A 22,006-nucleotide genomic window follows, 5' to 3' on the forward strand; every position below is an offset into this window, starting at 1 on the left:
ACAAATATTCAACCTCTGATACTAATGGCCTAATGGATTGCCTCACACTGTCCTACAGGACCATATGTTTCAAATGAGGCCCAGAAATGTTTAACAACAAATACAACCATACATAAACAAGAAATTAAGCCATGATGGAAAAATACACGTGCGATATGCATAGAAAACGTCTTGGTGGATAAACAACAACTCATTAACTGTCATTGCCTAGCAAACAAGTTGGGAGGTGTATTATTATTATTATTACTATTGTATATTCCTGCAAATTTGCAATGTTTTTAAGAGCAAATATTATACATGTGAGCAGAGAAGAAAAACACAAATGACCTTTTATAAACTTCCAACAAGGTGATCAAGAGAACACATCCACTCTATTATTTTGCATGTATGCCTTAGGGACACTAAAGGAAGCATTCGTGTCCTTCCTGCCCTTCTTTCCCCTTTATCTCTGCAGGCGGTGAAGGAGATCCAGCAGGTACAATTTTCTGCAATCTGTGCCTTTAAGTTCCAAATTTTTTCTCAGCTCTTGTCTGCCAGGGATGGCTACAATTTGCAACATTCTTATATTTGACACTGCTCAGGGGATGGTCTAGGGACCACCTGAGTCTCAGCTTTCCAGTGATGTCAGGAAGGAGAATATTATACCTCTTTGGGACCTAGAGTGGGCACTTGTGTGTTCAGTGATCAATAACTAAATCTTCCTGGAAGCTCTCCCCCTACTATAAATGGAAATTTTCTTTCTCCAAAAATATATAAGCAAGTGCTTATATATTATTTATATATAATTAATATATAATATATATTATTTATATATTATTTATATATATATATATATCCCAGGAGTTATCAGTTGGGGAATACAGCAAATTCTAATGATTCACACTTGGCTAACACAGACAAGAATAATGGGCTAATGTAAGATGTAAGATTTAGTTAATAAGAAGCCTGAGCTAATAGGCCAACCAGTTTATAATTAATATAGGCCTCTTGTGTGTTTCTTTGGGACTGAACGACTGCAGGACTGGGCAGGACAGAAATCTCGGTCAGCAAAATGGTGTCAACATGGAAAACTATATCCACATAAAACCTGAGAGAGCTTGGGAAGTAATTTTAGACACAAAAGAACAGAGTTACGCAGAGCTTCTTGGTAGCAGCATTTTCTCAGGTGCGCTCTGTTTGCTAGAGACAAGCATGTCTCATTTAAGAGAGGCTTCCTGATTCAGCTTTAGCTGCAAAAACCTTGCAGCTTTCTTTTAAGAGGCTCTACTATCAAAACACTTAAATGGTGTTGATGAATAGCCAACTACATGCTCTATGTGCTTTTTGGTGATGGCAGGGACCTTGAAACTCCTAGAGTTGTAGCAATAAACATGGTTCTGGCCAGTACCTCTGCCATGAGTTTAGACTCTCAGAAAGTTAAGAAATGGGGTGGATCCAGCCATCAAAGCCATGGCTTTAATCATAGCCATATTGCTTAGCAAATTAAAGACTCATGTGGTCATAAAAAGAGATATATACAGTAAAGATAGATTCAGATGAAGAAAACCTCTAAATGTTTTACAGTGTGTTTGAAAACATATGTAGGCTTGGGAGAGAGAGAGAAAAAAAAAAAGAATAAAGTCCTTAAAATAAAAATGAAAGAAAGAGAGTAGTTGGGTATGGTGGCACACACCTTTAATCCCAGCACTTGGGAGGCAGAGACAGGTAGATTTCTGTGAGTTTAAGGACAACCTGGTCTACAGAGTGAATGCCAGGACAGCCAAAGATAACAGAGAAACCTAGTCTCAAAAAGCCAAAAATGAAAAAGAAAAAAATAGAGTTTAAAATAAAGCCATGTAAAGATGGAAAATACACAGAGTCTGGATACTGTATACTATTGTGTTGTCTTTGAATTGTTTGATGGCTGAGGAAGGAGTAACAGCTGCTAATAGATAGTTATAAATGCTGCAGAATTAATCCAAGATAGGTATTTTGAAAATACCTTGACTTCAAAATTGAAGTCTAAAGATATGTTACTTTGGAGAAGAGGTTTTGCTTTTGTTTCCACAGGAAATGAGAGGCTGTGGATTTATTATGGGTTAAGAAAAATCAGGTTTGATCACGGAAGACTCCCTGAGAAATCTTCAATAGGAGCGGATGACCCAGATGTCTAAGTTCTACATCCAGAACAGTTTCAAGGCTGCTGGCTGAGATGATTAAACCTCACAGGATACTCCAGTCAGGACTTGATAATAATTCTAAATTTCTTTAGGTCCCCATAATATTATCAGCACCCCCAATCAGCAGGAAGCAGCCTGAAAAACTATTCCCACATTCCCAAAAAATAGATTATGGATATTTATCTTTGTTTAGAGTGTTGGTTACAAGCTGTTATAGATAATGGTTTGGACAAAAACAAAACAAACTAAACAAAGGATATCAGATTCAGAGCTCTTGTTTTTTTAAAAAAGAGGGGGGGCATATACTCCCCTTCCCAGTCAACCACTCATCCCTACTGTAATTCAGGTAGTCTGGCTCTCCCATGCTGTGTCCGAGCCATAGGCTTCTCCTGCCCATTTTTCCATGGTCTGCTTCTCAGACCTCTCCCTCCTACTCCCAGCATGGTCCACACAAGCACTTGGACCAGCTTCCTGAAACACATGCCACTACCCTCACAAACTCATTTTGAGTGCCCTGGCACAAGTGCCCAGGCTAAATGAAGCTAGTCTGGCTGCCTGGCCACCTTCCCACAGTTCACCAATGCCACCACAGCTGGCCACCCTCACACAGCTTTGCTTCCACTGTCAGTGTGAGCAGATCTGGTGAGACACTGGGAATTTTTAAAGGGAAAATTAGGTTTAACAAGCAAATATATATATATATTCCCATATTATGATGCAGGGAATTAGGTCTCTGTATGGTTCTAAGACAATTGGTTTAAAAATGGAAAAATTAAATAAAGGGATAACCAACTTAGCTGGGATTCACATAATGTTGATTATAATCATTATCAGTTTGATGATTCATGTTTTATCCTTTTAAAAGTGGTTTGATATTGGTGCCAACTATGAAAAATTGCCTGATAAGATACAATCCTTAGAAAGACCTGCTGATGAAACCTAAGAAAAATATTCACACATAGACAGAGGAATTTAGAGCAGAACCTTTCACACCATTGCATTATGAAACTGAAGAGGAGTTGCCCAAGGTTATTAGAAAACCAATCTTGATTTACCAGTTACCATACAAGAATGATCAACAGATGATTGGTAACCCCAAGGTCCCAGAAGTTAACTGGGATCCTTTAGAAATGTTATATTTGAAGAGATTTAAGGAAGCAGTAGTTTCATATGTTATGCATCCACCTTTTGTGAAATAGATGTTAAATTCATGGGTAACTTGGAACAGAATTATTCCACAAGACTGGAAAGATTTAGCTATAGCAATATTGGAAGCTGGTCCTCAGTTACAATGGAGGAGAGAGGAAAGTAGAGTCATAGAACAACAAAATGGGGCTAGAGGTATTAAAATTTCCCAAGATCAGCATCTCAGTAAGAAGTATGCTGAGACAGTCTGCATTTGATGATCGCACCTTGACCAGAGGAGATTCGATTATTTACCTAGGATATTAGATAGGTTTACAAAAAATTCAATCACAGAAAATACTAATTGGGAGAGATCAATTATGAATGCATAATTATTTTTCAAAAATTGCTGGGTGATATTAACTGGCTATGGCCCACAATTAGATTAACAATTTGAAAACTAAGTAATTTATTTCAAATCTTACCAGGTGATACAGACTTAAATAGTCCAAGGAAATTATCAGCTGAGGCCCAGAGAGAATTGTCTTTGGTAGAAAAGTAATTATAGGATACACATATGGATCATTTGATCCAGGGTTTAATTGTATTCTGATTATTATGCCTTCTGTGTGTTCTCCCACAGAAATTCTTATGCAGAGGAAATAATATTTTAAATGGATATTTTTGCCACAAAGACAGAGTAAAAAAAATTAAAGATCTATATAGAAAAAGTTTCTAAACTGATTCTGTAAAGAAAGTTGAGACTTCATCAATTAGCAAGAACAGACCCAACAGAAATAGTGGTACCTTTTACTAATGCTGAAATTTCCTCATTATGAGGAGAAACTTAACATTGGCAAAGAGTTTGCAGTAATTTTTTTTGAAGAGATTAGTAACAAATATCCCAAAAGTAAGAGACTTCACTTTACAAAAGGAACTAATTGGATCCTTCCTCACATGGTACGAGGAACACCAATTTCCGGAGTCTCTACATTTTATACTAATGCAAATAAATCAGGAGAGGCTGATTATAAGTTAGAAAAAATAAGTGGTTCAAAGTCCTTATGCTTCTGTTCATATGTCAAAATTATATACTATTCTCATGATATTATTATATTTTTAGAAGCTCTTAATATAGTTACTGACTATTGATATACAAAAAAAGTTGTTTTACATATTGAAACTGCTGAACTTATTCCAGATGATTCTGAATTAACTTTGTTATTTATCCAATTACAAGAAATAATCAAAAATAAAAATTATCCCTTTTATATATAACACATATCAGAACCCATACAGGCCTACCAGGCCCTCTAGAATAAGGTAATAATGAAACTGATTAGCTATTGGTAGGAAATGTGCAAGAAGCCTCAGAATTTCATAAGAAACATCATGTTAATAACAAAGGTTTTAAAAAAGATGTTTTTATTACTTGGCAAAAAGCCAAGAAAATTATAAGAAACTGTCCTACTTGGTCTTTGGATAACCAAACTCTACTACCTGCAGGAAATAACCTAAAAGGTACACGAAAAATGAAATTTTACAAATGGATGTGTTTAATTTTATGAGTTTGAAAATTAAAGTATGTGCACTATACCACAGATACATATTCAGGATTTAAATGGGCAAATGCTTCGAGTTCTGAAAAGGCTGACATTTATTAGAGGTTATATCCTTCATGGGTATACCTATAAAAATCAAGACAGACAATGCTCCAGCATATGCCTTTAGTAAAAGAAAAGATTTTTTTACATATTATAATATAAAGCATATTATAGGTATATCACACAATCCTATAGAACAGGCAGTTGATATGGGATGCCTTTCTGTATGCTGTGAATATGTTTTATTACCATTGGTTAATAAAAAAACTTCTTTGTCCCATGGCAGGACAATATAGCTAGGTAGAAAAATCCAAGCAGAGAGAAGGGAAAAGAAGAGGTAGTGTGGGAGAAACACCAGGAGCCGTTGGAGGAGTAAGATGTCAGAGCATAACCGGTAAGTCATGGGACACATGGCAATACACAGATATTTAGAAATGGTTTAATTTATATGTAAAGCTAGCCAGTAAGAAGCCTGAGCCATCGGCCAAATAGTTTGTAATTAATATTAAGCCTCAGAGTGGTTATTTGGGAACTGGCAGGCAGAGTTCTTATTACAGACAGTTATAGAAAGATCTAGTCATACTTTAAAAGATATGCTTAAAAAACAGAAAGGGGTAACAATGACCCCCAGAGATACATTAGACAATCCTCTATTAACTGTAAATTTTTTGAATGCTAATGAGAGAGGAATGACTCCTGTGGAGAGACACTGGATAATGAAAAAAATGCTGAATTAAATTAGCCTGTATACTTCAAAGGTGTGTTAGCCTCAGAATGGAAATCAGAATATGTGTTACACTGGAGAAGAGGTTTTGCTTTTGTTTCTACAGGGAGAAAAAAAGCTATGGATAACATCAAGATTAATAATGATTAGATTCAAACAAAAGAGATCTCTTGATTAGGAGAGACAACAGCTCATCAAATAGCTTGATCATTTGACCCAAACTAACTTATAAGACTAACAAATGTCTTTCATTTGATCAGACATAATCTGCCAAAGAGGGAAACTCCTCAAAGTTAGGGTTAGGATAGGGTTTTGTTTTTGTCTTTCCAGAAAAATTAAAACATTTAACTAAAAAAAAAAAATCTAAAGACCAACTAAAAAATCTAAAGACCACTGGACAAATAAAACATCAAAAGAAGGACAAATCATTCAGGAAAAAAATGTCCCAAGAAAAAGATTAAATTTGCTTAATGGTACACACCCATATTATCAAGAGTTGGGGTGAGTGGTTCTGGTCATTTGGTGGGTATTTGTAATCATTTAAGGGGTTTGGTTACATGTTGTAATTGGTTATGATCAGGGAGAAAACTAAGAAAAGAAGATTGGATTCAAAGATATTGTTTTGAAAAGAAAAAGGGGGTATAGAAATGACAGAAGGGTAGATTATTAAATCTACTTTCAAACTAAAAGAACAACTACTAGTCTCAAATAGTCTACACTGGGATGAATTTTTGTAAATTAATACAAATTTAAGGTTATTTTTGTTACACTGTATATACATCTCTACTCTTATTTAAGATATTTTTGTATATTGATAGAAATTTAAGGTTATTTTTGTTACACTGTATATACATCTCTACTCTTATTTAAGATACTTTTGTATATTGATAGAGATTTAAGGTTATTTTTGTTACACTGTCTGTGTGTTTCTACTCTTGTTTTTTTTGTTTTTTGTTTTTTTTAAAAAAATATTTATTTATCTATTATGCATACAATATTCTGTCTGTCTGTGTGTGTGTGTGTGTGTGTGTGTCTGCAGGCCAGAAGAGGGCACCAGACCCCATTACAGATGGTTGTGAGCACCTATGTGGTTGCTGGGAATTGAACTCAGGACATTTGGAAGAGCAGGCAATGCTCTTAACCTCTGAGCCATCTCTTCAGCCCCCTCTACTCTTGTTTAAGGTATTGTATCTTCACAGCTCATTTAAAAATGTAATATAAGTTTTATTACTCAAAAGCTATTTAGGTTAATAAAAAAGGCAGGTTAATAGTTAATTATCTATAACAATCAAATTTATAGTCATGTTAGGTAAGTTTTAAAAGTCAAGTAAATATATTTTAAATAGATGGTCTTCAAACATTTCAGAAACCTACAAACTATGGCATTTAAAATGTTTTAATAACATAAATCTTTCATGACAAAGAGACTTGTCTGCTCCTGAGAGCATCAATTTACTTTAAAAAAAAAAAAAAAGGATGATGGGCATTGAAGAACCTTCAAATAGAGTTTGCTTTTAATGTGTCAAATCTAGCCATTTGAGCAAGAAACTGCCTTTGCCTTGACTGGTGCAGTATGCTGTCCATACTGGACGAACAGGACATCAAAGGTGACTGCCAAACTTTGCCAAGCCGAGGTTGGATATTCCTTCAAAAGTTTCTGCTTCACAAATCTCTTTCAGATATTCTAGGCCTGTAGCCCAATGATGGATGCCCCAATGTTACAAAGGAAACTTGAAGGGACTGTCCAGACAGCCAGATGTCTGACATTCCTATAGTTTTAGAAGTTGTTTTCTCTTCACTTCCTGTTTACTCAGGTCTCTGATGGGGTTGAAGACTAGATAGTTATAGTATTCCTTAGTTATGATAGAAAGTAAATTAGGTATAAACCTTTGGACTCACCAAAAGAGGATAGATAATGGTGTATTTTCTTGGAATTTGCCAAATACAAATGGACTGGGCCTTGTAAATGCAATTCTTACTTGATAATTGTTTTTATTTTATACAGTTTCATTTTATTGTAATGTCAATACCTTTCCTTTTTAGCTAAACAATAACTGATCATTGTTCTTATTGTATATAATTTTACTATGCTAAAGTTAAAGCCTTCCCTTTTTATTTAGACAAAAAGGGGGAAATGTTGTAGAAGATTTATTTGTGTTGTTGCTCTGAGATCACCACTGAGTTTTCTGGACAACTCAGAGGAAGACAGAGGAACACAGAGAGGAATAAGGAGGGGTTTAAAAGATGCATGGTCTTTTTGGCCTGATAAGTTGGAGAAGAGGGTCAGGTGATCATTTCTCCATCACTCCATGAATCTATCAGGTTTATTCCCTAATATTTGACTCCCAAACTTGTTTTAAAGATTTTATTTACTCTGATTTCATGTGCATGAGTGTTTTGCCTGCATGTATGCAAATATGTCTACTAAGTACAATGCCTATAGAGGCCAGAAGAGGGTGTCAGATTCCTTAGAATTGGAGTTATAGGTTGAGAGTCACCATGTAGGTGCTAGAAATTGAATCCAGGACCTCTGGAAAAGCAGTTGATACTCATAACCACCAAACCATCTCTCCAGCCACCCCAAGAAGCAGCAGTAACCCCGGGTTGGCCTTGAACTTGCTACGTTGCAGAGAATGGCCTTGACTTTCACACCCTTCTGTCATGTTGGGATTATAGACCTGGACCATTTTTTATGCACCTAGGCAAGCACTCCACCCCCAGCTTGAGCAAATGTACAGCTCTGCTTAAATCTAAACAGGCTCTAGAGCTGAGGAGGCTAGGAAAGCCTTGTGCTGAAGGTTTGTTTTGTTTTGCTTTTTTTGTTTGTTTTTGTTTTTCCGAGACAGGGTAGCTTTGTAGCTATCTTGGAGCTTGCTCTGTAGACTAGGCTGGCCTCAAACTCACAGAGATCCACCTGTCTCTGCCTCCCAGGTGCTGGGATTAAAGGTGTGCACCACTGCCTGGCTCAAACTGAAGCTTTAAATCAGCATGAAAAGAATGCTGCTCTTGGAGTGCCTGGCACCAGCTCCTTCAGGACAATGTTTTAGTTTAGTTTAGTTCCAATCTGATCCCTTTTCTCTAAAGAATGCTCAGAAAGCTCTCGGCAATGGTGAAACACACCTTTAATCCCAGCACACAGGAGGCAGAGGCAGGCAAATCTCTGAGGCCGGCCTGGTCTACAGAGCTGGGACAGCCAGGGCTATAATAGAGAAACCCTGACTCAAAAAACCAAAATAAATAAATAAATAAATAAAAGGAAAAGAAAAAAGGATGCTCAAGAGAAGACATCAAGCCGGGTGGTGATGGCACATGCCTTTAATCCCAGCACTTGGGAGGCAGAGACAGGTAGATCTCTGTGAGTTCTAGGCCAACCTGGTCTACAAGAGCTAATTCCAGGACAGGCCCCAAAGCTACAGAAAAACCCTGTCTTGAAAAACCAAAAAAATATATATATAAAAAGAGAGAGAAGACATCAAGATATCTGCTGGTCCCTTGTCTATAAATGTCTAGATTCTAAAACTCTCCGAATTCTTGAGTAGAATAGGCACCTGGGGCTTCATTTGCATAGGAATTCTAAGACTGAGACAATATTAGGAAAGAAGAGGAGGGTGGTTGTGTCACTACAGCTCCTTCCCTCTCTTGCCTGGCACCCAGTAACAAAGAAAAACCCACTTCACAACCTCCTCGTGCCCCCACACGTGGCATTGCTTTCCTTATGCAACGTGGAGAATTTATCTATTTTCTCTAAAAGAACTCCTAGATGGTTCAGTAACATATACATGATCATCTCAAATAGCTGGTGGGAGACACATCACATTCTGCCATCAAGCTTGTTAAAAGAGTACCCCAGAGACCACCTGCCCAAACATATAATTGTTCAATGCTGAACAAGGGGTCCAGTCAGCACTGAGACGGGTCTCTGCAATTCACAAAGAGTATGTTTATACACAGTCCTGGTTCATGGAAAGAAACGCTCATTTGGCTTAAAACGCATAAATAAATAAAGCATTTCTTCATCCTAAAACTGGGCAAATTAAAGGACAGGATTGGAAATGTTCTTCTCAAGCCACAGAGTAAAAGGTTAAGAAATTAACCTGAAATCAAATCAAAAAGCTAAGTTTCCAGGGGGAAATTCAGAGGGCAAAACAGAGAAGCAGGGTCGGGAAGAGAGAATGAAGGTGGCTAAATCTAGACAAGTCCCAGGAAGCTGTGCGGGTCCCTAGCCACCAGTTCCCTGCAGTGGACCAGGGAACCAACTTTGTTCACACTGCATCAGGTCCAGTTAGCTTTACAATGTGTCCATATGTGTCAAATGCATCAGGTCCAGTTAGCTTTACAATGTGTCCATATGTGACAAATGTTTTTTTTTTTTTTTTGATTTTTTTTTGAGACAGGGTTTCTCTGTAGTTTTTGGTGCCTGTCCTGGAACTAACTCTTGTAGACCAGGCTGGCCTCGAACTCACAGAGATCCGCCTGCCTCTGCCTCCCGAGTGCTGGGATTAAAGGCGTAGTAGCTCACTTTCTATTCCTGTGATAAGCATCATGACCAAAAGCAACTTAGGTTGGAAAGGGTGTGTTTCAGCATACAGCTGTAGTCCATCACAAGGGGAAGTCAGGGAAGGAACTCAGGGGCAAGGATCTGGAGGCAGTAATTGAAGCAGGGGTCATGGAGAAATGCTGCCTACTGGCTTGCTCCCCATGGCTTGCCCAGTCTGCTTCTTTAAAGCACCCAGGACCACCAGCCCAGGGGTAGCAACCACCCACCATGAGATGGGCCGTCCCACAGCAATAGCTAATCAAGAAAATCTTCCCGCAGACTTGCCTACAGATAATTTGAGGTGGCATTTTCTCAACTGAGATGCCTCTTCCTAGGCAACTCTAGCGTGAGTCTAGTTAACAAAAAACCAAATAGGACAAATACCTTTGCCCCTGTGGTGGTCTGAATGAGAAATGTCCCCCATTTACTTGAATATTTGAACACCTGGTTCCCAGTTGGTGGCACTGTTGAGGAGGTTTAGGTGACACAGCTTTGCTGGAGGAAGTACTAGGGCTCTGAGATTATAAAGCCTCCCCCACTTCCAGTTCACTCTGTCCACTCCATCCTAGATGGAAGATGTGAGCGCTCACCTTCCTGCTCTAGACACCAGGCCTGCTTGCTTGCTTGCTGACACACTTCCCCACCATGACAGACTCTAATCTCTCTGGAACTATAAACCCAAATATACTCCTCCTTTTTGTAAGTTGCCTTGGTTGTGAGGTTTCTATAAGAGCAACATAAACATTACCAATACAGGTCCTTTTTACAGTCTAGGTTTTTAAAAAAATAGCTTCATTATGGGTAATCCTAGAAAAATATGTAAAACTCTAAACTGCAGCCTTCAGAGGTTTACTCACAATCCCTGCTACATTGAAAACAGTATTAAGGAAACCAGAATAGTTTAAAATTATCACAAATTACACACAACTTTAGAAAACCTTGTATGGGATACATTTTTCTATTTGTTATTTATTTATTTATCGCTGATTTTTCTTTTTTATTTAAAATTGTTTTCATACAATATATTGTACACATGTTCTCTTCTTTTCCCAATTAAAAATATGGAATACTTCATGAATTTGCATATCATGTGCACAGGGACCATGCTAATCTTTATGTCATTCTAATTTTGATATACATATGAGGCCAAAGGGAGCATGCATCAACCTTTAATATTAAGTAAAGGAAAAGGGTAGAAGGCTTAGCTTTTCAAAAGCATGCACAGAGGAATTTCTGCATTATTTTTTAGATAAGTAATCACTGACAAGTCAACGTGTTTTGTTCTGTTTTAGACAGGGCCTTCCTTTGTAGCCCTGGATAGCCTATAACTAGCTATTGTAGATCATATGGCCTTAAGCTCAGAGATCTGTCTGCCTCTGCCTTCCAAGTACTGGGAATAAAGGTGTGTCAGTCTTTTGTGTGTGTGGTGTATATATGCATTCATGCACATGCATATGTGTGTACATGCCAGAGATTGTCATATATCCTTTTATGTCATTTTCCAGGGTCTCTTATCCAACCTGGAGCCCATCACTTTGCTAGATGGGGTGCAAACTGCAACAAGTTCACCCAGACAAATTCCCTTGTATTTCATCTCTAGATACCCATTGCCCCGACCTACTTTTTTTTGAGAGAAGATCTCATGCATCTGGCCTTGAACTTGCCAAGTAGCTAAGGATGATCTTGAACTTTAAAGGTTACTCTGACAATTTCATCATTCATCCACACACTGTATCCTGATCATATGCACCCCAGCTCCCTGACCAGGGACTTCTGACTTTCCTGTCTCTTCCTCCTGAGTGTTGGGACCGTGCCATGTACCACTATGGCCTTTTAGTGTGGTGTACTGGGGGACTGAATTCTGGACTAGACGAGCTCCGTGTGGGCTGAGCTAACCTCTAACCCCTCCATACGGAACTTGTTGTGGACTTCCTCCATCGGATTATACTACAGATCACACATTTGTTTTCCAAGGGCTCGCTAAGCTACGCTGCATGAACGCATCTTCCGTTTCAGATGTTCGGAACTGGGCTTCACGCCTTCTGATGTTTCACTGGGGATCCTAAGTTTCTTCTGCACACTTCCTAGTTCAGTACTCAACTGTCAGGCTCCTTTGCTCCCTTTGGGGTTTTAGTTACACAGAGGACAGGTATTCAGAAATCCTCCCCGCAGAAGTGATCAGAGTTTGTAAGTAAAGGAGCCTGAAGGAAAGCTATGAGAATCTATTTCCCTTAGAGTGCCGGAGTGGGGGGAGGCGGGGGGGGGGGGGAGGAACCAGCAGTCATACTCAGCTGTGAATTCTATAAGTACCATAGCGACTGGCATGGCTGATGAGACGGACGGCTGGTGCAATAGCGCCGTGAATGTTATGGGAGCAACCAATCACTTTCTCGTTGGATTCAAGGCCTCCTCCACAGAACTCTTGTATGGTACTGTTAACTAGGCCAAGCATCCACAGCTGTGTAGGTCATAGACTCTAGGGGAGAGTATACTCTGCTCAATAGACATGGTATTAAACTGCACCCTAAGTTCTTATTTTTCCTCTGTGTAGCCCTGGCTGTCCTGGAACTCACGCTATAGACCAGGCTGGCCTCAAACTCAGAGATCCGCCCGCCTCTGCCTCCCGAGTGCTGGGATTAACGGTGTGCACCACCAATGCCCAGCTCTTAAATTATCTCCATACCTGCACATTAGTTCATTTTTTAAAATTTTTTTATTTTTATTTTTTTTAAAGATTTATTTATTTATTTCTTATGTATACAACATTCTGCCTCCATGTACGCCCGCATGCCAGAAGAGGGCACCAGATCTCATTACAGATGGTTGTGAGCCACCATGTGTTTTCTGGGAATTGAACTTAGAACCTCTGGAAGAGCAGCCAGTGCTCTTAACCACTGAGCCATCTCTCCAGCCCCCATTAGTGCATTTCTTAACCTTCGTGGGAGAAGTTTCTTTTTTGCAGTAGCTGGAGATTACTATAAAGACTTACAACTAGTCAACATGCAAGACTGTGCTCACCCCTAAATGGGGCATATATATTAGATTCTCTTATTCCAAGGCTCAGGGAATTGTCTCATAAGAAAGGAAGTTATGGAAAGATTCTGAGAGCCAGAGGTAATGGATTAATTGCTATAAAACAGGGTTTTCTTGACTCAACAGGGCCAATGCACACATGAATTCATAGTGGCTATGACTACATGCACAAGACCTAGCTAGCCCTAGCTGAGGGTTGGCAATTGATGGCTACTGGGGAAGGGATGGTCAGTTTTCTTGAGGATTTCTGGCCCTGATCAGATATCTGTGCTCCAACTGATGACCCTTACATACACGTGCATGCCAGCAGGATTAAGTGGACTCAAACTCATGTGTTAAAAACAAAAAACCACATGAACTTGGGAGGGGAAAGTGGTGGGAGAGATGGGGTAGAGTAGGACAGGGATGGGCTCGTGGGAGGGCCCGGGAGTGGATTTGATCAGAACATGTTATTGCATTCTCAAAAAGAACGAGCTTGGATTAAGTGTTCTCGAATTTGAGCTTCAGGAGGAGTAGAAAGGGTAAAACTTATGAGCATGTGACTTCACTTAAAGGTAAGGTCGAGGTCTGGACTGAGGGACTGTGGTGTGCTTGCTGAGGTGAGAAAGGCCTTGTGCTTTCCCTTTAAATCATAGCTGAATGGTCTAACTTTTCATTGAGTCTGTGAATCCTTTTCTGTTTTTTGTTTTTGTTTGTTTGTTGTTTTGTCTTGGGGCAGGGTCAAGACAGGCTGCCTTTGAACTCACAGAGATCCTCCCGGACTCTGCCTCCAGAGTTCTGGGATTAAAGGTATGCACCACCATGCTCCCCTCAGCATGGCATCTTTAAAATCAATTAGAAGACGCCCACACTTTCACAGAGAATCCTTACTGATCTTGACTGCATTCAAAGTCCAGCAACTGCTGCACCCGCAGTTTGGGCTCCTTCCCCCGTACACACCTGGGGATATCATGTTCTCTGCTGAGCACTGGAGGCTACCAAGATGGGTACCACATGGTCCATGACCGGCTGGAATCCGCACCAGAACAAGGGCAGAAGATGGTTTAAAAAAAAAAAAAAAAAAGGGCAACAGTATCATTGAGGATACACCAGCTGCCTCGCTTGACTCATACTTGGCTTTTTATGGGGTTCATCTGTGGGCTATGCATACTGACAGGGTCATCCTTTAAGTGTCTAAAGGAACACCAGTTAATACTGCCAAGCAGGAAGTGTAATTGGGGAAAGAGGAAACCCCTGAAGATACCCACTGGGGCACACAGGTGTCCTGGCTATTCTTTTCTGGAGTCTCTGCTGAGTAATTTGGGTTCTAACACAGCAAAGGGCAGCTGATCAGTTGGAACCAAATGCTACCTTTCAACTAACTGCCGGGAAATAATTTGTAACAGAGTGGAAGACGATGCAAAGTGCTACGTTGCACACTAAACTGTGTTCTATTTCCCGCCCAACTTCATTGTTTCCATGCACCAAAACGTTGATGCTGTAAATACTGGAGGCCACACTTACCTGTCAGTTTTCTTCCATCCCAAAAGGCGCCACGCCGAGCAAGAGCAGTGGCCGGAGCCAGCCTCTCGTGCCGGGAGCGTGCTGGCCGCAGGCGGAGCTGCTGGCGGGGCCACCAGAGCCACTAGCGAGCTCGGGTTCCCGCAGTCCGCCTCACGCGCACGCGCACTCCCCCTCGGCTGCACCAGCGCCTGTGGGCTTGGGTAGCGCGGCTACTCCAGTGGGCGGAGCTGCGAGGTGCTCTCCTGGCCACGTGACCGGTGCCAACATGGCGGCGCCCATCGGCGTCCACCTGTTCGTCCGTGGAGGTAAGCGATCGGCGTACGACCGCTCCAGGGCTCCGCGCCCAGAGATAAAACCGCGTGTGGACGCGGCACGCACGTGCGTGCTTTCAGTCAGACCCCCCCCACGATACACACTGGCACGCTGCAGAAACACAGACACACGTTTGTCCACTCCTTTCCTGGACCATGTCGCTGAGTCCTTGAGATTTGCGGGTCGTCGCCTAAAGTTTTCTTACCCCATTTTACTTGTGTGATTAGTGTTACAGACATATATACCGGCGACGCCTGTGAAATGCGCTTTTGTATTGGCATGTCTTCTCTTTGAGGAACTTGTAAAATGTGATTACTCTCATGATGACTTAAGAGAACTTATGATACCCAAGTCATTCCAAACAGATGCGATTGCGGTGAATCATTGTTGAGTTAGTATAGGTTCAGATTCTTTTCTGGAAAGAACTCAGAAACTGGTTCAAGGACGAGGAAAACAGCACCAACGACTTAAGGGACTACTTAAGTGCCAGGCCGATAGGAACGGTTTTAGGAGGTAAATATTTTCATAGTGACACCCAGCACTTATTATATGCCTTCCGAGCCACCTCACCAGCTCAGGTTAACTTAATACAGTCTTGTGTGAAATCAGATATACCGACATCTTTGTGTGTATATGTGTATCTAAGGAAGCATAAAAATGTTGACTTTGACATGGAACAGTATCCTCAAAATATATTGTTTGGAAAAACCAAGTTGTAGGACAATTCATTTATGTTTAAAATTGCATGTATTTGTCTGTTTATTGGATAAGTGTGTGCTCAATCAGGTGCCAATGTGCACATATAAAGGTCATTGGAGAACCTCAGGGAGTTCTCTTTCCGTCGTTCTGGGTTTCAGAGGTTGAACTCAGGTCATCAGGTTTGGTGGTAAGTGCCTTTACCAGTGAGTCATCTCACCTGTCCAGTTTAGCTTAAACTAACCCCTTCTTGTGAAGTCAGATACCTGTATTTGTGTGTATATGTGTATGTAAGTTTATAATACATACAAGGAATGGCATACCTTCAGTTTCGTGAAATAAAACACTCAGCTTTTATGAAATGCCTATCTTCTCCAAAGCATTCAAAAATTGAGAAAATATGCAGTGTGTAACAAATTTTAGAGATTTGGGCAAGAGTGAGTCAATCATTATATGCACACAGCATCACTTGAATAATCTTTTACACTTAAAACAACTTGTTATTGTGAAGAATAGATTTTCTTTTTTTTTTTAGCCTTTGAAATGTTTTTAATGTGAGAAGTTTCAAACGCAGAGAAGACAGAGAACAAAGCAGCAAACTCTGCGTATGTATCATCTACCTGCAAACCATATGTTTAGAGACACTTATTCCTCCTCCTCCCCAGCCACATTACCTTCCCCCAACTGTATTATTTCAAACTATGTCCTAGGTATATATCTCTTCATTTGTAGATTCTTTTCACTGTGTATCTCTGAAGAATAAGCTGAAGGATTGGGAGTGTAGCTCAGTGGTTAACACCCTTGAGGCCCAGGTTTGGGGTTTCAACCCCAGCCCCACAAAAGGAAATAAAAGACAAAAAAGACAGAAAATCCCACTCCACCTCATATATATTGTACTTATTTCTAGAATTGCCATTTAGCTATTCGTTTAAGACAGAGTCTCTTATAGTCCAAGGTGTCCTTGAACTCTGATCCTCTTGCCTCTACCTCCTGTGTGCTGAGATTAGAGGTGTGGACCACAGTACTGGGCATTTCCCCGCCCCACTGTTTCCTTGTTCAAATTTCCCAGCCATTCACTCATTAGTAGAAGTTTCTAACAACTGTCCTAACAAGTGTCTTCTGTAGGATGGTCTTGAATTTTTGGTCCTTCTGCCTTCTCCAAAAAATTGAGATTACAAGCATGTGCTACCCCACCCAGTAAACATAACAACTTTAAAAAAAGATTTAGTTTTTATTTATTTATGTGCATGTGTGTGTTCCTGCATGAATTTACGTGCACCACATATATGCAGGTACCTGATGAGGCCAGAGGGAGTCAGATCCCCTGAAACTGGAGTTAGAATTGTGAGTCCCAAGCTAGGCATTATGGCAATCCAACTGGCAATATCTGCAAGAGCAGTAAATGTTCTTAACTACTGAGCCATCTTTCCAGCCCATAACAGCTATTTTAAACACCTGAAATCTGGGTTACTCATAGTCTGTTTTATTAGCTTTTTCTTCTTGTTATTATTATTTACATTTTCCTGCGTCATATTTCATGTAATATTTTAAAACTTTGTTTATTTTTATTTTATATGCATTGGTATTTTGCCATGGGTGTCGGTCACCTGGAACTGGAGTTACAGACAGTTGTGAGCCACCACGTGGGTTCTGGGAACTGAAATCAGATGAGCAGTCAGTGCTCTTAACCACTGAGTCATCTCGCCATCTCCCTCATGTAATATTTAATTGTTTATGTCTCACAATAGATATCTTTTTTTCTTCTTGTTTTTTTGAGACAGGATTTCTCTGTATAACAGCCCTAGCTATCCTGGAACTCACTATGTAGATCAGGCTGGCCTCGAACTCACATCGATCTGACTGCCTCTGTTTCCTGAGTGCTGGAATTAAAGGTGTGTGCTACCATGCCCAGACACAATGGATATCTTTTAGAGATCATAAGATTTTCTTTACAATATGTTGAGTGTTAGGCAGTAGTTTGATTCTGCCAGGTGTATTCTTTGTTAGAACAAATCTTTTTGGGGTTTGCCCTTATTCTTCAGGAAAATACAAGGAGCCTTACTCCAAAGTAGAGTTCAGTAAAGGCCAGGTAGTATCTTAGGCGTTTATGAGCTATCAGTTACAACTTCTCAACTCTTCCAGGTGCAAGTGAGCATAGCTATGTTCTAATAAAACTTTATTTACAAAGACAGGCACCCAGTTAGATAGAATTGGCCCAGTCTTACTCTGTTAGCAGGAGAGATTCTTAACTCCTAAGCCAGAGACTTTCTGGGGTCTCAGCTGAATGCTGTTGGGGTTGGGGAGGCTTTGTGAGGTTTCCTCAGGGAAGTGTGTTGGCTCTGGGACCTAACCTGGGGCTCCTACATCTACCAGAACTGCAAACTCTGGAATTGGTTCAGCTCTCAGTCAGCGGCAGCTTAGTCTTAATAAACTTGTGGAGTGCTGTGCTTCTTTTCCAGCTGCTTTTGAATCAAAACCTCTGCTCTCTGACTTAGCCAAGTCTCAGATGGTTCCTGGCTTCACTTCCCAGTGCCACCTTTGGGAAGGTTTTGCAGAGCAGAAATATGGGGGGTGATTAATTTGTTTTCTTTTAAGACTCATGTCCTCTGCACAACTTCACTGTGTAGTGCCAACAACTGGTTGGTCCACGTTTGCCTGGTTGCTTAATACAGAGGAATTCTTACAGCGGTGATGCTGCCATAAATAGAAGAAGGTTTGTTTTGGTTTTAGACAGGATCTCATGTATTCTAGACTAACGGAGAACTCACTATAGTTTATTTGGCCTACACTTCCCTAGCTCTGTTTGTCTTTAAAGGAAGTCAGGACAGGAATTCAAACAGGGCAGAAACCTGGAGGCCGGAGCTAAATGAGAGGCCATAGAGGGGTATTGCTTAATTGCTTGCTCCTCATGACTTGCTCAGCCTGCTTTTTTATAGAACCTAGGACCACCAGCCCTAGGGTGTCCCCACCCGCAATGGCCCAGGCTTAATCACTAATTAAGAAGATGCCCTACAGTTTTGCCTGTAGCTTGATCTTATGGGGACATTTTCTCAACTGAGGCCCTGCCTCTCAGATGAGGCAGCATGTGTCAAGTTGACATAAAACTAGCTACCACGGTCGCTTCTATCACAAATCGTGTTGCCTGGCGTCACAGCTGACATCCCACCTTTACCAGGTTTCCAGAACTGAGCTAGAAGGCAAAACTTGCTCACAGAGAAGAATCCACTGTGAAAAGCAAGGCAGAAATTTTAACACTGAGCAGATTATAAGTAGTTTGCAGACTGTGTCTAGACTCACCAGTCCCTTAATAATGTCATTAAGATCGTGACTCTAAACAACATCCATCAAGCTGTAGGATTCCAGGGGTTACTGATACCAGTAAGGGGTGGCTTCTACTGCCTACTGAACATTTTCACTTAATATACATCTCAAAATCAACATGTTAAAATATATATAAATTATTACATATTATATATAATATTCTCTTTTTAAATATATATATTTTAAATATATATTTAATATATATATTCTCTTTTTAAAAGTCAACATGTTTACTTCCCCGAGACCGGATTTGTAGTAAGTACTTTTCCCCCCATTCTCACCTTAGTTGTTAATAAGTTTTGTTTGTATTATTTTGTTTCTCAAGTGGGGTCTTGCTTTGTAGCCCATGCAGGCCTCCTGAGTGCTGAGGTTATACCATGTGCCGCCATGCTCAGCCTAACTGATGGCAATTTAAAAAAAAGCAGCGTATTTGACATACAATTCACCAATATAAAGTATACCATGTAGCTTTTTACAAATTTTGTGTTTATGTATGATTTATATGTACATAAATATGTGTGGGGTGTGCTTACCTGTGTGTGAGCCTGTGGAGGCCAGAGGTTCACAATGGGAATCCTTCCTTTATTACTAATCACCTTTTTCTTTAAGACAGGGTCTCTTGCTGGGCGGTGGTGGCACACACCACCCAGCACTTGGGAGGCAGAGGCAGGTGGATCTCTGTGGGAGGCAGAGGCAGGTGGATCTCTGTGAGTTTGAGATCAGCCTGGTCTACAAGAGCTAGTTCCAGGACAGCTAGGACAGTTACACAGAGAAACCCTGTCGTAAAACAAACAAGCAAAAAAGATAGGGTCTCACTACGTGTAGATCTGGCTGGTCTGGACTTCTCTATATAGACCAGGCTGGCCTAGAACTCAGGGAGTTGTTTGCTGCTGCTTTCCAAGTGCTAAAACTGAAGGTGTTAGCCACCACACCTGGTTCCATCTTCCTTTTTTGAGACGGGGTCTCTCACTGCTTCTGTTTGCCCCTCCCACCTTCTACCAGTGCCCTGAGATTACAGGCACATACCCAGGAGCTCAGCTTTTTTACATGGGTGTAGGATCAAGCTCACATCCTCATGTTTGGATAGCTTTACCTGCTGAACCAACTCCCCAGCCCCAATGTGATATTATCAGATTTCTTATCAACCTTCAATCACCCTCATTTCTTTTTTTTTTTTTCCTTCTTCAGTGTTTAGTCTCTTAAGAAATCTATTTAATAAACTCATTGGGCCCAGTGGTAGTGGTGCATGCCTCTAATTCCAGCACTCAGAAGGAAGGCAGAGGCAGGTGAATCTCTGAGTTCAAGGCCAGCCTGGTCTACAAAGCGAGTTTCAGGACAGCCAGGGCTACACAGAGAAACCCTGTCTATTTAACAATAACGTGAAAAACAAAAAAATGATAAATAAATGAAAAGATACACCCAGAAACCAAACCTTTTTTTTTTTTTTTTAAATCTCACTCCCACTGTTATGACCTGATTTTAACCGGTATCCTCTCTTCCTTGGACTAATGCAGTTGTACTGGCCTCTGTGTCTCTATCCTTCCTTGCCCTCTATGTTCTATTGTGAACATTAGCAGACTGACTGATCTTATGAAAATGTAAATCAGATCTTGTCATTCTTTTGCTGAAAACCCTCAGAGTAAAAGTCGAACCCTCGCAAGGCCTCAGAAGGCCCTGCACTGCACTGTACATCGTCGTGTTCCTTGTCAGCCTGATCGCCTGGCACCGTCTCCAGCGGACCTTGTCAGCCTGATCGCCTGGCACTGTCTCCAGCGGAGTGGGAGAGCTGCGAGGATTCGTGTCTCCTTTGTTCTCCCGACGTACGTCACATGCCTCGGATAATGTCTGACATACAAAATTCAGTGAAGAATTTTCTTGAATGACTGAATGGAAAGTGACTAGTTAATTATGCTACGGTAAAGTTATTAATAATGAATCAAATAATGTGTTGAGATACACGAGGCAGGAGCTTTTAGAAATAAAAGGAAAAATTGATGAAAACCACAGTTACTTTGGGGATTGAGAGTTGACAAGTAGATACAATAAGGTTATTGAAGTTCAGAATGTATAATTAGTAATTTTGACTTAATTAAATTTGATGCTTTGGGTTTAATATTACCTTTATTTTTATTTTTATAAATATGTGTAAAGCAACAACCAAAAAAAAAATCCCAGGTACTTATGAAATAGAATAAAACTTGATAACTCATGCCAATAGAAGCCTTAATAGTTCTAAAAGCAACAACACCAAAAATTATAAGCTGTATTCTCTGATCATAAAGTATTACTGCACAGGTTAAAGAGAAAAGGGGAAAGGTTTGGTCTAAACGTTGTGGAAACACAAAAGGAGCCTAGGTAGGAGATGCCAGTAATGGTGTCCTGAACGTGAAATATCTGGTTCTTGTCCTCACAAGAACTCAGTCCTTGAGGGACTCAGACATGTCAGTCAGTTACTGCAGCGGAGAAGACTCATGTGTAGACACCTAACCGGCACAGCTGACCATTCGGTAGAGACTGGAGAGAGAGCGTCGCTGTGCCGGCTAGACTGGAGCTGAGGTTGCCAGTACAAAGAAAGCTTTGTCAGGGCAGGAGGAGAGACTGAGAGCTTCTTGCCGAAAACCCTAGAATTGCTGCTGGATTCACAGGCCAGGCAGGTTGAGGAAGCGCTCAGACGCAGCCAAAGCCGAGGTTGGGTGGGGGGTTGAGGACCACCTGGGTGGGACACCAGGGTGAGCCGAGCTGAGCTGAGGCATGCATTTGAGATATAGGGAAGACAGGCAGACTCCTGTTCTCTGAGGAGTCAGGAAATGACACATGGAATAGATAACACGGAAAACTGAGGGCCCCCCTTTGTCTTCATTGATTTACATTTCATTGTTTTAGAGTTTACAGGTGAAATGGGGTGGAGGATTGGGAAGTACTGTAAGAAACTGGCAACCAGTGAGGAGGCTTGCCTAACAGAACTGAGACTCACTGAAATGACAGAGACTTC

General features: G+C 40.7%; 1 protein-coding gene, 1 long non-coding RNA gene and 1 other non-coding gene across 9 annotated transcripts in view; 1 reads left to right on the forward strand and 2 right to left on the reverse strand.

Moving 5' to 3' along the window:
* Positions 1-14,844, reverse strand: part of LOC125394798 (uncharacterized) — a 58,671-nt gene extending 43,827 nt beyond the window's left edge. The window contains exon 1 of one of the 4 annotated variants that reach the window (XR_015735868.1): positions 14,686-14,844. This is a non-coding gene — a long non-coding RNA (uncharacterized LOC125394798). The remainder of the gene's footprint in view (positions 1-14,685) is intronic. The other 3 variants (XR_015735867.1, XR_007230331.3, XR_007230333.3) reach the window with 3 other exon arrangements.
* Positions 11,205-11,310, reverse strand: LOC125395140 (U6 spliceosomal RNA). The gene has a single exon (XR_007230465.1). It is a non-coding gene; the product is annotated as a U6 spliceosomal RNA (small nuclear RNA).
* A 36-nt stretch (positions 14,845-14,880) lies between the features above and the next one.
* Metap1d (methionyl aminopeptidase type 1D, mitochondrial) overlaps positions 14,881-22,006 on the forward strand; it is a 68,400-nt gene continuing 61,274 nt past the window's right edge. For 2 of the 4 annotated variants that reach the window (XM_048425947.3, XM_085680962.2), the window contains exon 1: positions 14,885-14,990. In XM_048425947.3, coding sequence (XP_048281904.3) covers positions 14,951-14,990 — 40 coding nt within the window. In that variant the 5' untranslated portion in view covers positions 14,885-14,950. Of the gene's footprint in view, positions 14,991-22,006 lie in introns of all 4 variants that reach the window. The other 2 variants (XM_048425948.3, XM_085680964.2) reach the window with 2 other exon arrangements.

This window comes from Myodes glareolus, chromosome 21 (genome assembly GCF_982192425.1).
Source record: "Myodes glareolus chromosome 21, mMyoGla1.1, whole genome shotgun sequence".
Taxonomy (NCBI): Eukaryota; Metazoa; Chordata; class Mammalia; order Rodentia; family Cricetidae; genus Myodes; species Myodes glareolus.